Source organism: Sinohyriopsis cumingii, chromosome 6 (assembly GCF_028554795.1).
Source record: "Sinohyriopsis cumingii isolate HCF-2022 chromosome 6, ASM2855479v2, whole genome shotgun sequence".
Classification (NCBI taxonomy): Eukaryota; Metazoa; Mollusca; class Bivalvia; order Unionida; family Unionidae; genus Sinohyriopsis; species Sinohyriopsis cumingii.
The window spans coordinates 71613296-71632665 of NC_142966.1; the positions used below are offsets into that span (position 1 = coordinate 71613296).

The window sequence follows — 19370 nt, forward strand, 5'->3', positions numbered from 1 at the left end:
GCAAACATGATTGTAAGCGGGATAGAGACCTATTGGATCTTTTAGACAATATTGGTCTCATCTACTAATATCCCTCATTTGTCTCCAAATGGATCCAATACTGGGTTTTAAGATGGCCCACTTCAAATCCCTTCAAACTTCTAGCCTACACATTGCTAAAGTCACTATCATACAAATCATGTATCCTGATAGCTTTAGCAATCTCTGCAAACCTCGCATTCAAACACAACATTCCAACCTGAGATTATAGTCCTTGGCTGACAGGCAGAGCCAGCCTTCTCGAACCTCTGTTTTAGAGATTTGGCATTGCAGCAGCAACCTAGAATCTAGTGGGTCCAGTTGTGGCAGTACAGAGGGCCACCAGACCCAACTGGATTAATCAACACAGCCTGTTAGCTTCGATGGATTCACCAGTGAACATTTTTGTGGGTAAGAAGATCTAAAATTTATCTTCTCAACCATATATAAAAGTTCCAGATCCAGGGCTATGTTGCTTGTGTCATTAGGAGAATGTGTTATCTTTCGTATGGGGAATCCAGCCACTCATCCTGAGAAGGATACTCGAGGTAGAAGTCACATGCTCAGCATCCCCTTCTCCTCTTATTATTTTCCTAATGCAGTGTGATTAGTGAACATTTTTGAAGGAGAAAGCAAAATTGTAAGTAATTTATGTTTCTCCAAGAATACTTATCCAAATACATTACTTAAAAACCCTCCCTACCACCGCACCATCTGCATTAGTGTCTCACGCAGGTAAAAACTGGTGACACCTGGTGGTATCAAAGAGAGGTAATGATCAAGAGTGTCTTATGTTACGCTCGAATAAACAGTAACAAAAGAAAAAATGAAAACAACAAGCTTTGAAAAATTTAACAAATAATTTATTTCCCTGGAAGAAAAATACTATAAAAAATAAAAAAATAAGAACTTACGGTTTCAAGAATCAAATCCAAAACTAATCCAAGATGGTCCACTAATTAAAGTTTAGAAGTCCTCGTATTGAAATGTTCTAATGAATTCATGTTCGAGTCCTGACAAAGAATCCAAAATGAAAGGCGATGATGTATACTGTAGTCAGTATTGTACTGTTGTCTACAGTTCTTTGTTGTTTCACAGTCAATAATATTCAAGTGTTTGAATTTCAGAATAAAATTTAAATAAATGCCTTTGTCCAATAATTCTGTATGAGCACTCAAATATTTCCAGGACAGAGAACTATCTATTAGAATCCAAATAATGTGAATAAAAATTAAAATGTAATTCCCAAACTGGTCACAAACACACACTTTTCAGTGTAAAGAAAAAAGCCACAAATGACCAAATATCTCTATAAACAAAGGTTATACAGTAACTCGAGATGCAAAACAGATTCCCGGATGAGGGTCACGTGATCACATTTTAGGAAGATTTAGAAAATATATACAAGTCTAAGGCACGTAGCACAGTACAGCCTTGATTTCACCACCACCATTCTCACAAAAGAAATTAATAAAAAAAGTTGTTTACTTTAATGACCCCCCAATCAAGGCCAGGAACTAAGTCAAAAATAGAAACAGTGTTTCTATTATTAGGTATTTATAAAAAGATTCAGGTCAAACTGAATTTTCTGGAAAGTATAAAATTCCTAGTAAACAAAATTACATTACATTGACATGTAATGAAATTAAAAACAAAAAAGATTTTAAAACTTACAAACAATTAAATCAAATCAAAGATAAATTAAGTCAAATATACATAACAAGTACCCTTAATTTAAAAGTAGAAAGCATAAGACATTTTTCATCTTTTAGATAGGCTGGATTTGCGAGGTAGCAGGCTAATATTCCTAAAGTAATGTGATTGGGTAAGTATTCACATAGAAACATAATTTACCTAAAACTTTGCTTTCTTTCTCTTTTTCTGAAAAAGTATTGCAAACGTTAAAGATCATATGTGTTTAGTATAAAAGAAAGCAAGATTTGTCTGCTGAATACATTCCATGACCACATTAATGTTAGCAAATAAGCCCTACTACCAACAGCAACCCCTGAAAGATGGAAATTACAGATCTCGACTCCACTGTACTACAAGGTTGGTCACTGGGAGTTCAGCGCTGTGCTTGGCATCTGATTGGCAATTATAGCTAAAACACAGGAAAGGAGTAGCTGTGGGAATCAATGGCCCACATAAAGTGATAATAAAGGCAGTATAATTCAATGGCCTATCACCCTACAGTTTTTTTTGATTTTGATTTAATATTATGTGAGACACTCTTCTGCATTTTATTGTCTCTGAGGCCTCATCACTTTTCGACTTGATGCTATTTGCCACTTTGTTCACCTCTTTTGTTGGGGGTTGTATAGAGGAAGCAGGTGGCACAAGGTGCCCCATCATCTCTCCTTACCCCATCAATCACCTTTTCAGCTACTGATTGTGACTGGCAAAAGGCATCACAATGCCAGGACTCGGCACATCATGTCATTTAGGTAATACTCATGAGTATTGGTGTATCTGAGCTACTGAACTTTTACTGCAGTTATTTAGCTCATCTATAATGCAGTATAATATTGTAACCATTTTTATGTTACTCTAGTTTAAAGCTGTCATCATTAGGTATCAGGCATTCTGTCAGTATTTATCGTCTTTCTGTAAAATGGCAACTCTTTTTGACACTAGGTTATTACAACAAATATAAGATGATTGTAGACTATGATGAAATTAGATCAGTATGACATGCAACATGAGTGTAAAATATGATCAAATTAATCCAGTGTCACAAACATAGCATGATAGTTGATTTTGATCAGATTAGGTCAGTATGACATAACATGATTGTAGACTATGATCAGATTAGGTCAGTATGACATAACATGATTGTAGACTATGATCAGATTAGGTCAGTATGACATAACATGATTGTAGACCATGATCAGATTAGGTTAGTATGACAGATATAACATGATTGTTGACTATAATTGAATTAGATCAGCATGATATATAACATGATTGTTGACTATGATCTAATTAGGTCAGTATGACAGATATAACATGATTTTTGACTATGATCAAATTAGATCAGTATGATAAATATAACACAGTGGTAGATTATGATGAAATTTTGACTGTGACAAATAGCATGATTGTTGACTACAATCAAATACGTTCAGAATGGCAGATGTAACATGATTGTTGATGATTAGATTAGTGTGTCGACTTTGGTCAGATCAGATCAGAATGACATAATCTGATTGTGGACCCTGATCAAATTAGGTCAGTATGACAAATTAACACAATTGTTTATTATACTCTGATTAGGTTAGTATGACAAATATAACATGATTGTGGACTATGATCAAATGAGACCGGTATGACAGATATAACAGGATAACTTGACCAGTATGACATATATCAACATCATGTTTAAGAAGATTTAGGAAAATGAACCCGTAGGAGTCAAAACTGAAGCAACATTTTATATTTCAGATGGAGGTAAGCTAGAACTGTGGGACGTAGTGACCTCAGTAAACATCCAGTCTTTACGAGCGCATGATGATACAGTTACAGCCTTATGTGTAAGTAATCCAGTCACTTTCAGCTACTTTAAGAAGTAATGCTCTTGAAACATTTGAGTATTTAGCATTTTATATAACATTATGTTTAAACACTTAGGGTCAAAAACAGGCCAATTTATTGAGTGCAGTGCATTTTATTGTACTGTACGCTGTTGAATGTTTGCTCCAGTGCTGTCACATAGAAAAGTATGGAAAACAGCACTCTTGTTTCTACATGACCAATAAAATGTTCATCAGATCCACACATATGATAATTATAGATTTCTCAAATAAATCCAGAAAAAATATATTGCTGACTGAAATTTGGTCTGTAACATTTTATTCAGACTGCACTGGAAATGAAATAGAGGAAGTTTTGTTTTCATTAAAAATATCTCTTTTTTCTTTTATACCTTTGGTAAGAATATGTTTCAGGCTTGGTCAAATAGCACTTAGTCCCATACAGTGTATCTGTTAAACTTCAGCTTTGTGCAATTCTGTTACAAGAAAACTTAATTTACTGAAAGTTCTCTAATTTGATACTGTATGTACATGCTTGTAAATTGAGTCTAACTGCAGATGGCACAGACCCATAGCTGTCAACACATTACATGCTGGCAGATCGGGGTAATTGCAGTTTGTTAAAAGTAGTCAGTAGAACAAACATTCAAGACCATGATTTGCTGGCACATTATGTGATGACAGATCAGGGTCAAGTGATTATAAATCGTATAAGAATTATTGTAATGCATGGTTTAAATGTTTGTCCCAACCTTGGCTTCGTACAAACACTTGAACTTTGTAAACAGTGTATGTTTAGAAATTGGGAGTCAGTTGGGGGCACAAAAGAACATATACTTGGTAGATGAGCCCTATTTGTCAGAACAATGAAGACTATCAGCCGATTGGGTGCTAGCCAGTTGAGGGTGCTGCTTCAATGACTGTTGAAGACATCTAGTTATCAGGCCAGTCAAGCCTCTCTCCCCACACATGCTGAGATAGGATCAGAACTGGGTTTTATTTACATTAACATTTTATTCATACAGTCACATAAGACTGTTTTGTACAAGTCTTATTTCAGGGATTAATTAAATTTTATTAATGAATAGCACTTTCTTCAGTCTTGGTTCAACTGGAAACTTTTGCCTACTTAGACCTATACAGTTTTTGTTGTTGTTGTTGTAGGGTTTAATGCCATTTTTCAGCACAAGATAGGCCATACATGGCGGCCAGTATTAATGGTGGAGGAAGAACCCGGAAAACCCCCGGAAAGAACCACCGACCCACGAGAAGCTACTGGCAAGCTTTCTCACATAACCACATTAGCCGAATCCGAGACTCGAACCGATGCAGACATAGGTGAGATACAGTTTTTGTCATAATTATCATAATTATTTCCACTAAGACAGATCCATTGCATTTTGTTCTTTAAAAAATACATATTTAAATGAAATGCTAGAAAAAATATAGGTGGTTAGTTGTTAGGCTAAGAGCAGTCTGACAGCAGCAAACTGTCAGTGTCACTGTACAGCAGATGCATCTTAAAACCACCATTTTGAGCTGGTGGGGGGGTGTCTCAGACAGCATAAGAACCAGGTGTTTTTAACTGGCTAACAGTTATTTCAGCAGGCCACCAAGTGGCTGGCCCCCAACCAGCTGATAGTTACTTTCCCTACAAATGGTGTCCTCCACCTGGCTGAGTCTTTCTGATGGGAATCCAATCCTGGCTAAATGGGCTGAAAGGAAAACACCCTTTGACACATACTTTTTGTCTCACCTGTAGTTATGCAAAGGAAAACACCCTTTGACATACTTTTTGTCTCACCTGTAGTTATGCTGCCATTGATGACAACAAGCATCTGTCTGTCAGAAGTATTGGAAACAAAGAAAACTGAAGAAACATAAATAATAAATTGTGCCTTTGTCTCTACTCTAAATAACTTTTTGAAATAAGATTCAGACTATCTCAGAATTCAAATGTTGGCAACAATGCATAAAAATGTATCATAAGATTTGCATATTACAGGTGATAGGTAATACTGTGGCCACTTCAACATCATCTGGTGAGATCAAAGTTCATGAGATTCATGATCGCAACCTCATCTGCCTGTTTGCATCAAAGAATCTCCAGAGTACCAGTGGTAGGCATTTAACACCGCGGTACATTCGATCCCTTGCAGCCACAAAGGACTATATCTTCTATGGTGATGATGGAATCAACATCAAGGTCCTTAATTGGAAGAAAGGTTTGATGTTAGAAGTGTGCTGATATAAACCTTGCCTTAACTTAAATCCAGCATATGTTTTCTTTTATGCAATTTTTTCCCATCCAACCACTGTTTTGTCTAAAAATGAAAGAAAGTTTGTTACTTTTCAAAATTTGTTTTTTCTGTATAAAACGTTTATATTTGAGGTATCTTGTCCAAAAAGTTAATACAATTTTTTATAAGGTTTTCATAATATTTTAACAAAAAGAGTTCACTCCTTCCTTGAAAATATGTCCCTTTGTTGTGGTGTAACTAGTACTGTTTTCTTTTGTGTTGCAAATGCAATAAAAAGACTACTATGAATGATTACATTTGAATTTTTGTGATAGTAGAAAATATGACAAATACTGATGTTGAATAATTGTTGGATCATTTATTTTGATTTATCTATATATTCAGATGTAATGAACTTTTTAATAACATACTAGTTTATAACAATGTTGGATGATATGCTGAATTTTATTTCTGAACAGACATTCATCATTGTTGTCCAGGAATTAATAACTTCCTTCTAACTTTGAACTTTAAATTGACTGGAAACCAATCGTATTATGTTAAAACATGATGAGAGGTACATTGTACACAAAACAGCCCTCTTTTCACAGGTTTGGTTAGTAAGATATGTAACCATGCAGGAGACTTTGGGATCACATATGCTCTTTGTTGCCATGACAAACTACTTTTTGCTTCTGCATTTGACCTTCATACTGGGTATGGAAGTTTGAATGGTAAGTTTATTTTGTTTCATTCATTTATCACAATTTTTGTCCTATTACATATCTACCAGTACCTGTTGGATAACTCATGAACCCTCTGAAAATTATATGATCTATATGGATCCCATTTTTTAACGTTGGCAACAAAACTGAAGAAATAGATTATGTCAATGGAAGACTCTCTGTTGAAAAAGTCCAATCATAGTGAACGTCAAATATTCACACATTTTAGATGCTAAAATGTATAATTATGTTTTAATAAAAATGGGGAATAAAGATAAATATATGAAAATAGGAGTATAAAAAGTTTGTTTTTACTGATACAAGACTGTTTACTCTCATGACTAAGGCATCAAAATCTTTGCGAAATCTAATGGATAGAAAAGCAGTTGTAATAACTCCACATATGTTACAACCATGCTGGCATTATTTTAAAGCCACAAGGACTTCATGATCTTTTTTTTTTTACATGATGACATAAGCTAGTTAAGAATAATTGTTTCCAGTTAATATGACAGTAACATCTGGGTGTAATCTCAGCCAAAATTTCTTTTTAAAGTTGCACACTGTAAACAATTTTATGTGAAGTACTTGTTTACATTTACTCAGGACTGTCAATAATTCTCAAACATTAAAAGTCAGAAACTTCCTTGGACAGACATTTGGTAGTCCCATTATTTGAAATGAATATAAATTTGGCAGTCCTATGGCTTGAATTAGATGGATATTTGGTAGTCCCATGATTTAAATTTTTCAGTAGACATTTGTAGTTCCAAGGTTTGAATTGGATAGATATGATAGTCCTATGATCTGAATTGGACAGATATTTGGTGGCCCCATGAGTTAAATTAAATAGACATTTGATAATACATGTACCATGATTTATGAATTTTATAGACATGTTTGGTTGATTTCAAGTCAGTAGACATTTGATAATAACATGATTTTTTTTTAATTTAATAGGCATATTTGGTTGATTTCAATTTGATAGACATTTGGTAGTCCTATGATTTCAATTAGAAAGTTCCTATTGCCAGAACAGTAAAAGAGCTGGACATGAATAGTACATTTATACGGGTCACATTCAAAAATTATCATTGTTTTAAATCAGCTGTTACAACACATACTCATTGGTTTATGTTTATTTTGTGTTGTTTACAAGCTATCTTTCCATATTTAGGCTTTTAGCTCTTAATACTCTACTATAATCAGCTGTATGCGAAATTGCTGTCAGTCAAACAGTTATATGGTGGACTGGTGCAGAAAGAATAGTTACGGCAGTCTGTCTATCCAGATGGAATATTGAGTAAATTTAATCAATAACTTGTATATTTTATCTTATTGAAAGGAATATTATAAACTATTTGAAAATTATTAGCACAAATTATTTCTAATGATCACTCACAAATCTTTAGCATAGCAATCCAATTTGCTGGGTGAGATTAGAAGGGAAATAACTTGTGTATAGTCTGCATACACTGAATGCTTGCAACTCTAGCTAAAATCACTCCTGCATCTATGTGATATGGGAAAACACATGCTACTTTTGATTCCTGGGCATCAGCAAGTGGAGATTTTTTGATGCATTGATTCCACCAGTGGCTTAAAATCCAAAAGCAGTCTTGGAAAAGATCTGTTCAAAAAGTCTTCTCTCAAATTAAGCAAATTAAGACAAAATACAGAAATAGGATGCAGGCTATGACCATGATAATGCTGTTAACTGCTAGCTGTATTCTGCTGATGTGAATACATTTGATCCAGTTCCAGCAGTCCACTACAGGAACTCCTTTTTTCCAAAGACCTCATTTCTGGGGCATCTGCACTTTGGATACCAGAACCTCATCTTTGGAGGCTGGGTCTAAATCTAGTACTGTCACTGATGATAAGTCAATGGCTGAGGATCCTGATTCATATTCTGACTGATTCAGACTGGCCATGATCAATGGCAGCATCATATTCTGATGTCCAGCCTCTAGATGAGATCTGAATGGATCTGGATCAGCTGGACTGTGAGCTAGCAGCATTATCTGAGTCAACAAACTATGGCCATATTATGCTGAATTGAATAAAATTTAATTTATTTGATACATAAATATCTTGTTTTGTTTTTGTTATTTTTTCTTTATGTTTACATTTTCCATTACAAAGGTTGATATTCATGTCTACCTGAATTGACCATTGAATCACTGATTACATTTTGTCCCTGCGCATGATGAAACATTAGATGAGTTGGTAATCAACAGGACCATGAGCAGTTTCAGGTTATTGGTCCTGTGGATTTAGAGGATTTTTGTAAAGCTTCATGCTCCACTCATCAGCAATGGAATTAATTGACTGCAACAAGTTGTTTTCATCTGTCAAGTCCTACAGCTATGCCATAAATGGTTTCTTACCTTACCGGTACCTATTACAAAGGGGCGAGGAATGACTTTGCAAGGTGTGTTACCACTGTCCTAGATGTATAACGAATCATCAACCTGGAGATTATATCTATAGATATAAGTACTTAGATGCTTACACCTTTTGCGATAAAAATGCCTTTGACATATGATGTACAATTTTCATAGTTAAGCCATTTTAAGGGATTTATTGGGGGCTAATATTGTTGTCCAGGGCCAAATATTTGGAGGTTTATTATATTGGTCCATTACTCAGGAACTCTCTCCAACAAAAGTACACGTTTACTTATAATGTTGTATTTATGTCAGTTTTTCAGGTTGACCCTGATTTGCAGTATCTAATGACATTGACAGATGAAGATACACACCATATTATGGATGTTAAATATTGCCAAGAAACAGATTGCATCATTACTGGAGGAATGGAGCTTAAAGTCTGGAGAAAACTGACCTCAGATCAAAGGTACATTTAGTACATCTATAAATTTCTATATTGATATATTTTCTAGTGCATGTCATATTTAAGAAAAAAATTAACAAATGAACAAAATTTCATGATGATCTTCTTTACTTGGCTTCATTAGTAGGATGAAAATATTTTATTTATAATTCAGTCACACAAGATTCAAAAGCTAAATTAGGCCATGAGAATATCTACTATATATGTAATGTTTGCAAATTTATAGAATTTTATATATTTTTGAAAATCCTTAAACATTTGTATTTTCTTAATTATTTTAGAGCATCGGAGGAGAATATCATTCCACATGTTGTTCCAAGGCTGATACAGCAAGCTGTGGATTCAGATATAGAATCAGATGTTGAGTTTTCAGAGTCAGAGAGTGAGGCTGATTTCAATGGAGGAGATCATGGGGACAGTGATGCAAGTCAACAGAATTATGGACGGTTGTCATGGTGCTCATTATTGTAACACTGCACATTCAGCTCTAAGCTACACTGATGCACACAATTATGAACATGTGAATATATGCCTTTGTGTATTTGTGTTATTAAATATGTATGTAAATGGATGGATAGATGGGTAGGTAGATCAATGGATTGATAGATACATGCCCACCATAGGGTATAGCATTTTATGTTATGATGTTCATCCATCCATCCTTCCATCCTTTCATCTGTATCTCTGTCTGTTGGCAATATTATTTACTCAAGTTGGGCACCAAATACAGTTACCAGTGCAGTTTTGTTGATGACTTGCACTTTCAATAAGGAAAAATTTTGGGGTTAAATGGTGAACAGTCAATGTCACTGTGACAGAAAAATTAAAACTTGTTTGCAAAAAAAGTCCCTCAATTTCTCCACTACCAGCAATTCCCACATTTTATGTATGGTTTGCTCTGGAAAGATGGGGTGGGGAGACACTTATTGATTTTGGAGTCAGAAGATTAGAAGTCAATGTCACTGTGACTGGGAAGAAAAAAAATATTTTCCACACAATATCTTTAGTTTTCCAGAATCTTCTTTTACCAAACTATGTTGATGGCTTGCATTTGGGGAACCTCATTGATTTTCATGTGAAAATATCAGACTTTAGAGTCCCTATGACTGAAACAAGAAAAATGGTTCCCAAATAATATCTTGTTGTTATGGTTACTCTACTTTCTAAAATTTGGATTGCACATAAGGTAAAGATGAAACCTATTAATTTCTGTAAAAAATGTCTAATGTCAAGGTCAGTGTGACAGAAAGAATAAGAATCAAATCCAGATAACATACATACACCTAACTTTGTGGATAGCTTGCACTTGGAGTCAGGAAGAAACTAATTGATTTTAGGGTCCATAGGTCAAGGTTACTGTCCCTGAAATAAGAATAGTAGTTTCTGCAAAAGATATTCAGTTATCAAGATATTGGACTCTTAAACAGGTGTATAATGTGTTATTCATGGTGCTGTTTTGAGCATTTCTCATACTGTACGGTTGAGGTTCTTCAAGCTGAGTCTTGTTAGATCCTGTGTAATTGAAAGAGTCATAGTAGCCAGGTCACTGGAAACATTTCACTGCTATAGAAGAGGCTTGCTGATTTTTTCATCACACAATACAGTGTTAAGGGTGTCTTAGCTTATAGGAGGATATGTTAAAGGTGTCTTAACTGATCAATATTTCATTTCTTTGTATATTTATATGATTTATAGTTGTTTTGATTGAATGGAAACCATTTTTGTGTAAAGAAATTTCATTATTAAAATACTTGATGGAAGAGTTGAATAAAACAGATGTTATTTATGGACATTTTCTTATCAATTGTAAGTATTTTTTAGTACCTGCTCTACTGGTCACAATCAAGATGAGCTTACATGGTGGTATTTCATCCATCAACTCATATTCACCATGGTGGCTGTCTTTAAAATCTTGTTTGTCTCAACTTCTTTTGGAAAGAAAGTCATATTTACATCCAGTTTTCACCACAGGATTATTCTCCAAATATGTCACCCAATCATAATACCTTTAGGAGAACTACTACTACTACAGCCTCACAAATCCAGCTCTCCCAGATGCTACTTGTAGCTAAATAGAGCTAAAACTTCTCTGCTTGCCTATGTGGCAGTCAGGCTGAGTGATCTCCCTTTAGGTATGAGACTTGGCAGCAACACCTTAGTTCCTATCAGTTACTACTATCGCTCATGCCAAGATGCTCTCATCACCAGAGACCTTACAAAAGCCAGAATTTACATGGATAATATACCACTACAAGTTGAAGGAGTTTCTCACTTCTAAGAAAAGTATAGTCCATCTAATTTTCCAAATTTTTCTCTTTCTATCACGATAAAGTTCTGCCTTTACAAGTTGCTAACACTTTGTCATAGTCACACATTTAGGTACTTGCACATGGAGCCTAAGTGACTGCACATAATTTGTTTATACGTGCAAGTCTCTAGCGCTTATATAAGTCCTACATACATGTAATTCCATTAAGAATGAGTACATGTTGTTGAGTTTCTGTTCCAAGGCAGTCATAGCGTCTGGGTGCCAAATTAATGTTTTAACTTGTACGGACGGTCTCTGGGCCATTTTCCCTACAATTATTGCCTCATAATGTATAATGTCGCACCTAGTGTCTATGTCTCTATAACGGTGCCTCAGTTCCCTTTTCTGTGAAAGATATTTTGTGTAATGTAGACACTCCTGTACATTTCTGTACTTCTTCCACTCTGGTTGGACAAGTACAGATCTGCTCTGTACATGTTTTAATCAGTCACAGCCTGCACATACATGTTTTATAGGCGACATTTGAGTCATGTTTATCTGCATAAATATTCCATCATATTTAACGAGCACCTAGTTGCTCACACGGCTAGCCTGTGCGACTTCACAAGTTAGGTTCAGGCTACATTATTTATATGTGTGCACGTCTTTAAGCTCCAAAGAAACTCCTTATATGTGTATAATTCCGTCTTTTCTGGCACATACAGGTGAGTTTTATTTACCACTGTATCCTTAGCCATGGAACACCAAGCTACATTGATTCTACCTGTTCAGGCCATCCTTGACCTTTTCTACAGTCAGCATTGTATTGTGATCGTTTTCTATCACGTTTTGCCAGGTAACCTTCATTTGGTATAGATCTGCGCCCACAAGGGTATTCAAACATTGTGTGCAGGCCCACCAGGATAAAACTTCTACCCCGTGCAGGTAGTATTGTGGTTGTTTGAGTAGATGAAGGAAAAGCCCGAACAGATCTGATCGAAAACGTTGCCAGCCAGCATGCTCATGTTTTCCACGGTGTGAATCTTTATGGGAACAAATGAAAAAATTCAATTTACCCTTTAGCCACGAAGCACCGGACATTCACACGCTCGGAAACAGCTCCTGCACCCATGTCACTACCACAGGAAGTAGCATTTTTGTAACTCCCTCTAACCTACCTCCTCGGGGTCCGACTTGATTCCTCCTGCGGAACAGCAAGGAACTGAGCTAACAAACAGCCAAGTTCCCTCTCATTCAACAGGTAGGTTACATGGATCGAAATACCATAACCCTTCCCAACTGATGATCCTAACAATACCCTCCTCACACTGATGGTCTATTTCCGTTGCGACCGGCCTAGGCCATTTACTAGGGATCACGAAGGGCTAAACATCAATATTACGGACTCATCAATAACAGCCCGGCTTCTAGTACATCGAACCCGACTTTTGTAGAAACGTGAAGGGACCAGTCTAACTCGTACCAGCTCGAGACACTCATTCGGCATAATACAATGATTAGATCCTCACGCCTCGCTTCGTAATTTCTCTACACTCTGCCACGAGAAGAGCGTCTTTACTCAGTGATTGTCTTGAAGTCACGGTATCTATTTCAGGGCGTTCTAGGAGTATAGTGAGCGACAGACTCGTCACTCTTCGCCAGGTAAGTCTCGAGCGTTACAGGGACCAAAGCCTCACCCCAAACAACCAAGATGATGTTGCTTGTTCTCCAGTACCGTAATCTATTCTGTCCTATCCAAGGGCACGGAAAGATTCAGCCTTCTGAGTCTCGATTGAGGTCGTTTTCCGCTCTCAGAGCTTTGTTCTCCGACGACGACTCCATGAACAACATCCACCAGAACTCCAGTATATGTTGTTCTTACGACGAACAAAAGATTCTGACTTCAGGTACCTTCGCAGTCTGGCGTCATCATCAGTTCGTCGGAGGTTCTTCCTTTGCCCGATCCCCAACCCCTTACCAGTCTTTCATTGGGAGCCCCATCAGTTAACAGTGATATATCTACCTAGGGGATGACACAGCCACACACCATACGTATGGATTGGGTGGCCTTTGTTGACACTCGGCAGTTAGTGATCAATATGCTTGCCGTGACTTCGTTCTCTCTGACTATCTTCCAACCGACGAAACACAGCTTAGCTTCTCCCTCTCTGAATACCTCAGGACATGCATGGGAGTCGGTCTCAATAATGGCTCAAGTACTGAGCTGAGCCGCTCAATACACTTTGGCCAATGCCATAACCACAGCTGCCAGTTCAATTGGCGGAACAACTCGGTGCCCTCTGCCTCCACTTACCTGAAGGACCACTATACTAGCCTTTATCCTCTAACCTTCCGTTTAATGTCCCAATGGATAAAGTACACAAACAAGCCATCCAGGAGACATATTTCCCTCCCTCCCACTACCACAACGTCGATTCAGGGATAGTACTGGAATTCAACGAAAGGATCCAAGGTCCACTCACGAACCTCTGAAGCCGTCCTATCGAAGCTCCACCAATCGAAATTCAGTTTTATACAAAGTGGATATAGCACCGATAGGGTTGTATCGTTCGTTTCACATTTTTTCTTGGTACTAATGGCAAACGGCTCCCTACGTCTGGTCGTGGACCTAAGCACACTCAATCCATTAATCCACGCCCCTTGGTTCCCACTGGAAACACCACAGCGCATTTTGAATGCTATGCATGAATGACTTTGCTATGACTGTGGATTTAGACGGCATATATCTTCATGTCTCTATTCATATGTATCCCATGACGTTCATGTGATTCGCCTACAACATAACATACCAATTCAGGGCACTCCAATTGGGGCTCAACGTCGGCCCCTGGGTCTTCACTCGTCTGACGAAACGAGTAATGATGCATGTCCGGACCATTTCTGTGGCGCAACATCAAGTTACCTGGACGACATTCTGTTGCAATATCAGTAGGTTAGCTCTAACAAGACATGATAACCCTGGACTTCTCATCAGCAGACCCGAATTATATGCAAGTTCCAAGACAGGTCAATCTTATACATGACGGCATCCTCTTTTATCGCCGAGAACCGTATCTCTTCCACGGGTAATTATCCTTTTGGCATGAACCCTCTGTCTTATCTGGACACATTCACTGAAGTCTACCTATAAGACCCACTCCAGCCTTTCAGGTGATTCTTTAATAAAAACAGATCCGTTGCATCGAGGGAGATCACACTTCTTTCCACTTCTCATAAAAGGACGGGAGAATCTATCAGAACAGACTATCATGTCATGGTGTAAGGAGATTATTCTCTCAGCATAAAGGGAAATAACCCCAACTCAATGAACTTATTACGCACTTCGGCGCAGGAGGTTCGAACAGTTGCCACCAACCTAGCATCAGACTGGAACCGTTCGCTAACCGACATTATTCATGCTGTAGGATAGAGATCGGAGTCCACATTCTCTATCTTTTATCTCTGAGATCTGTCTTCCCAGAGGGCCCAGTTCGATCTGGAACGACCTATGTTCACAGCTCAACAGGTCACTCTTCCAGATCGATCGACAGCATGTTTTAGACCCGGCTTCACGACTTGCGCTGAATTTGCGGGGGGGGGGGGTCTTTCTCCATTTAAAGCCTCGCCCCGACAGATGGAGTCCCTTCCAGTCGGGTTATGTAGAAGCTGTCTCAATACTTTACGGGACCGGAGATAATATCTCCGTTTTAAGAGGATATACATCCATCCACCTCTTACATATTCCGCTAAAGTATTATGATTGGGTAACCTATTAGAAGAAGATACCAATTTTTCCTAGTAAAATAAGTTTCTTCGAGAATATTTATCCAATCATAATGCACATACACCCTCACAGCCTCCCCGCAGTTATATCCATAGAGTGTGTGCCTTCCGCTTCAGTAGTAACTGATAGGTTCTTAGTCTTTGCCGCCAAGTCTTATACCTAATGGGAGATCACTCTGCCTGACCGCTACATAGGCCGGCAGGCAACTTATATCTCCCATAGATTAAAGTAGTATCTATGCGGGCTGGATTTGCGAGGTAGTAGTTCTGCTAAGGTATTACAATCGGGTAAGTACTCTCGAAGAAACATGTTTTACTTGGAAAATTTGATTTCTGATGCCTCGTTGGTCCTAAATGAATGGTGCCCATCTGAAATCCAGTATGGCAATCATGTTAGCCTTCCTGAAAATCTTGTTGCTACCCCTCCTAAATTGAAAGTCATGTCAACATGGGATTTACAACAGAAGTCTGATCCCCAATTTAAGCTTGAACGAAGGTAATAAGGTTGCAAATCGTAACTTTGTACTTTACTCTGGTGTCCTACACCTCAAAGACCGTCCCATATGGTTGCTTTGGAGTTTCAGACGGACGATGGCATAGTAAAACCGGAAGGGATTGTCCGGATTCTCACCAACAGTCATCTGGAAGCTCTCAGCAGAGACAACTATCCTACATAAGACAGTTCTATCACTTTTGTATCTCTCTTTTTAATAGAAAATGCGAGACAAAAAGATATAGATGTTGGCGGTGGAGGCTGCAGCGTTGGCGTATAAAACGCAGCATTATCTAGAAGCTCAAGATCTTTAGTACGTTTGTAATTATATAAATTGATGAACCTGCTATACTTTATGTTTGGGTGAGGGTGGGATGCCGGGATAATGCTTTCTTATAAAAGTGAATTCTATGAAACATTTTCAACTGTTACACTCAATTTCCGCGTTCTTTGAGAAAATCCAAAGCGTGTGTGAAATTAGGTATGCCGTTTTCTTTCGAATATTGAATATGCAGAAAGGTAACGTTTTTTGAAACCAGTATTGCCCTTGAATCATAGCTTGTATATATTCTTATTCTGTATAGCCAAACTGGGTCATAACTTAAAAACTTTGAACTTTGACATCCAAACTCTGAAAACATAAACTTTAAAAGCATGAAAAAAGGAACTCATTTATGAGATCAGCATCGGCCACTTGGTCTCTCCCTATTCCGCGGAGATATGTTCTTCAATCTTGCATGTTCTTAACCTCACCAAGAGGATCTGTACGAAAAGTTCATAATGAAATTAACTCCAGTTTTCCAGCAACGTTTTGAAAAATTACGGTACATCGAAGGACATTTTAATGACAGGCAAGCTGCAAAGGTGCTAGGTAACGTGTCAGTGTTTTATTTTTACAGTGAAACAGGGGAAACAATTAAATCTGAATATGCTAAATGTTATAATGCTTGCCATGGAAACAGCACTTTGCACGGCTGATTTGCATGACGTATAATGTGCTTGAAGCAAAAGAGAAAAGAAGCGTTTGCTAAAAGAAAAGTCTTCCGTTCCTTTTGTTTAAAACAACATTGATTTCTGAAAACAAAAGCTTGATGAACTAATAATAAAAATAATAATCACAAACATGTTAAACCCCTTATTTGACTAGTACTGTACATACTACAAATAACGACCAACACATTAATATTTGCGAGAGATTTCTCTTTATAATTCGATATACAAAGTTTTCAATGTTCGCTATTATTGAAGCATAAATATTTTCGGTACTTTTGGATTGTCAGTACACAAAATACGGAACGAATCATGTTTGCTTTCGGTCTATTGCTTTTTGTGTTGTTTCTTTAATCAAATTATTTTATTTATTGATTTTGTTAGTTATATCTATATGGGATTTGTGTTTCTAAAAGAGTTATCTATGCACGTATTTCATTTTGCGAGCCACAGTTATATTCACTGAGCATGATTGATTTGGGTATTTGTATCTGTCAACATTTATTTGCACAATATTTCCTTATTTTGTGTGATAAAATGAGGATTTTAAATAATTTTTCTACACGTGTTATACAATTACTGCTTTGATTTTGCATGTCATTTATCTGTACCTTCCTGGTATGATACGTTAGTATTTTATATAATGCGTATTAAATTTATTTATTTATTTATTTATTTATTTATTTATTTATTTATTTATTTATTTATTTATTTGTTTATTTATTTATCGTGCTCAGCCGTTTAACCATCGTCAGCAGGGTGCAGACCCCGCAGTCCACCGGCGAACTTTGTCAGAGGACAGTTGTTCACTGTTCACATTGTGTGATATGATCTGTCGAGCTCCACGGTTACAGGAGGAGTCAGTGGCCTGACCCCATCTGACAAGGTTTACTGCACAACGACCCTGTCCTGTCCGAACACGGTTCATCTTGGTGCACAGATGTCATATAAGGTTGAAGACTGGAGGGCAGACAGATGCCTCAGCTACGAGGCTTACAACATTGTTGAAGACCACTCAACACTACATGCCGAAATAGCTGTTATATCTTCCGGTAACGGACCTAACCAGATTGGATGTCACGAAGCCAAGCGGGCTGCTGGATGTGAAGTGATGTCCATGTAAAATGGAAATTTCTCACCGGCATAGACCTTAGCCAGCAGTTTTTGTGGCTGCTTCCTGGCGACGGAGATGCGAGAGGAAAGTTGCTGAGTACTGGCAGTCTTTGTAAAGGAGTAGAAAGTAGTGTTCCAGAGATTATGTGCATCGTTGTGTTGAGCTGAACGTTAATTAGCTTGGTGTGGAACGATCGAGTCCAGACAGGAGCGCAATACTCAGCTGTTTATTAACAGAGGGCAGTGCCTACGTCTTGAATGTCTGAGCACTAGTACCCCAGGTTGAGCCAGCCAGTTTGCAGAATAGGTTATTTCGAGAACTCAGTTTTCTTGCAGTTTTTTTCAGGTGGTTGTAGAATGTCAGTGATCTGTCCAGAGTCACACCAAGGTATGTTGGTGTCGGGTCGTGTGTTATATGCTGCCCATTGAGTAGGATGCAAAGATCACGGTTCACATTTGCATTTTCAATGTGGAAGACGTTGGAGACTGTCTTTGTTGTGTAAGTTGTAGGTGCCATATCTTGAAGACGTTCGTCATTTCCTGCAGTTCCTTGTTCAGTACCTCCTAAAGCTCAGTAAACGAATGACTTTGTATCCAGGAAGTAATGTTATCTGCATAGATGACCTTACACGACTATGTTTCAGGCAAGTCTTTGATAAAGACAATAAACCGCCTTGGAGAAAAAACATACCACTGTGGGAGTCCATTAGTCGGACGTCTCCACGAGCTGCAGCTCTCTTGGATGTATATTCGGAAGTACCTGTCGCGAAGGATTAGTTCGATTTTCTCAACTATCCAGCGCGACAATACCCTGCAAATGTTCAACAACAGTCCTGTATGCCAGACCGTGTCATATGTCGCTGTTAGACCAATGAAAACACCTCCAGTGTTCGACATATTTTATAGCAAACAATGCAATTAGGATTAGCTAGAAATTTATAACTACTTATTATCGCCTTTCCCATACAACAAATACGTTCTAGCTCAATGTACTACATATTTAAAATGACTGATAGATGTACACAATTAATTTGATAAATATGTTAATATACTGAAAACAGACAATGAGGAGAAGAGAAGGAAATGATGATACAGGAGAGGAGAATCTAGATCCTATCAAATAGATACAGGAACATTTGCAAGCATTATCGGTATGGAACCATTTATTAACTTTGTTTTATTCATCTATTACCAAAGCTATGGCCTGATTTTCCTCCTCCGTCAGCTTGATAAATACTATTAACAAGAAATTCAAATTTAAATTTGAATTCTGCTGGTATGGCTCAGTTAATATTATGTCTTTGATTGACACACCTGCAACGTAAAAGAAATTCTGTTCGTTGGTTTTGGCACTTTTTCCACCTACAAAGA

General features: G+C 37.5%; 1 protein-coding gene across 1 annotated transcript in view; it reads left to right on the plus strand.

Moving 5' to 3' along the window:
- The window catches only part of LOC149797181 (uncharacterized), a 63509-nt gene extending 46042 nt beyond the window's left edge, over nt 1-17467 (plus strand). Inside the window, exons 12-16 of the mRNA XM_089961867.1 lie at nt 3463-3551; nt 5557-5776; nt 6403-6525; nt 9222-9375; nt 9654-17467. Of these exons, the coding sequence (XP_089817993.1) occupies nt 3463-3551; nt 5557-5776; nt 6403-6525; nt 9222-9375; nt 9654-9843 (776 nt within the window). The 3' untranslated portion in view covers nt 9844-17467. The remainder of the gene's footprint in view (nt 1-3462; nt 3552-5556; nt 5777-6402; nt 6526-9221; nt 9376-9653) is intronic.
- Nucleotides 17468-19370: the final 1903 nt, after the last annotated feature.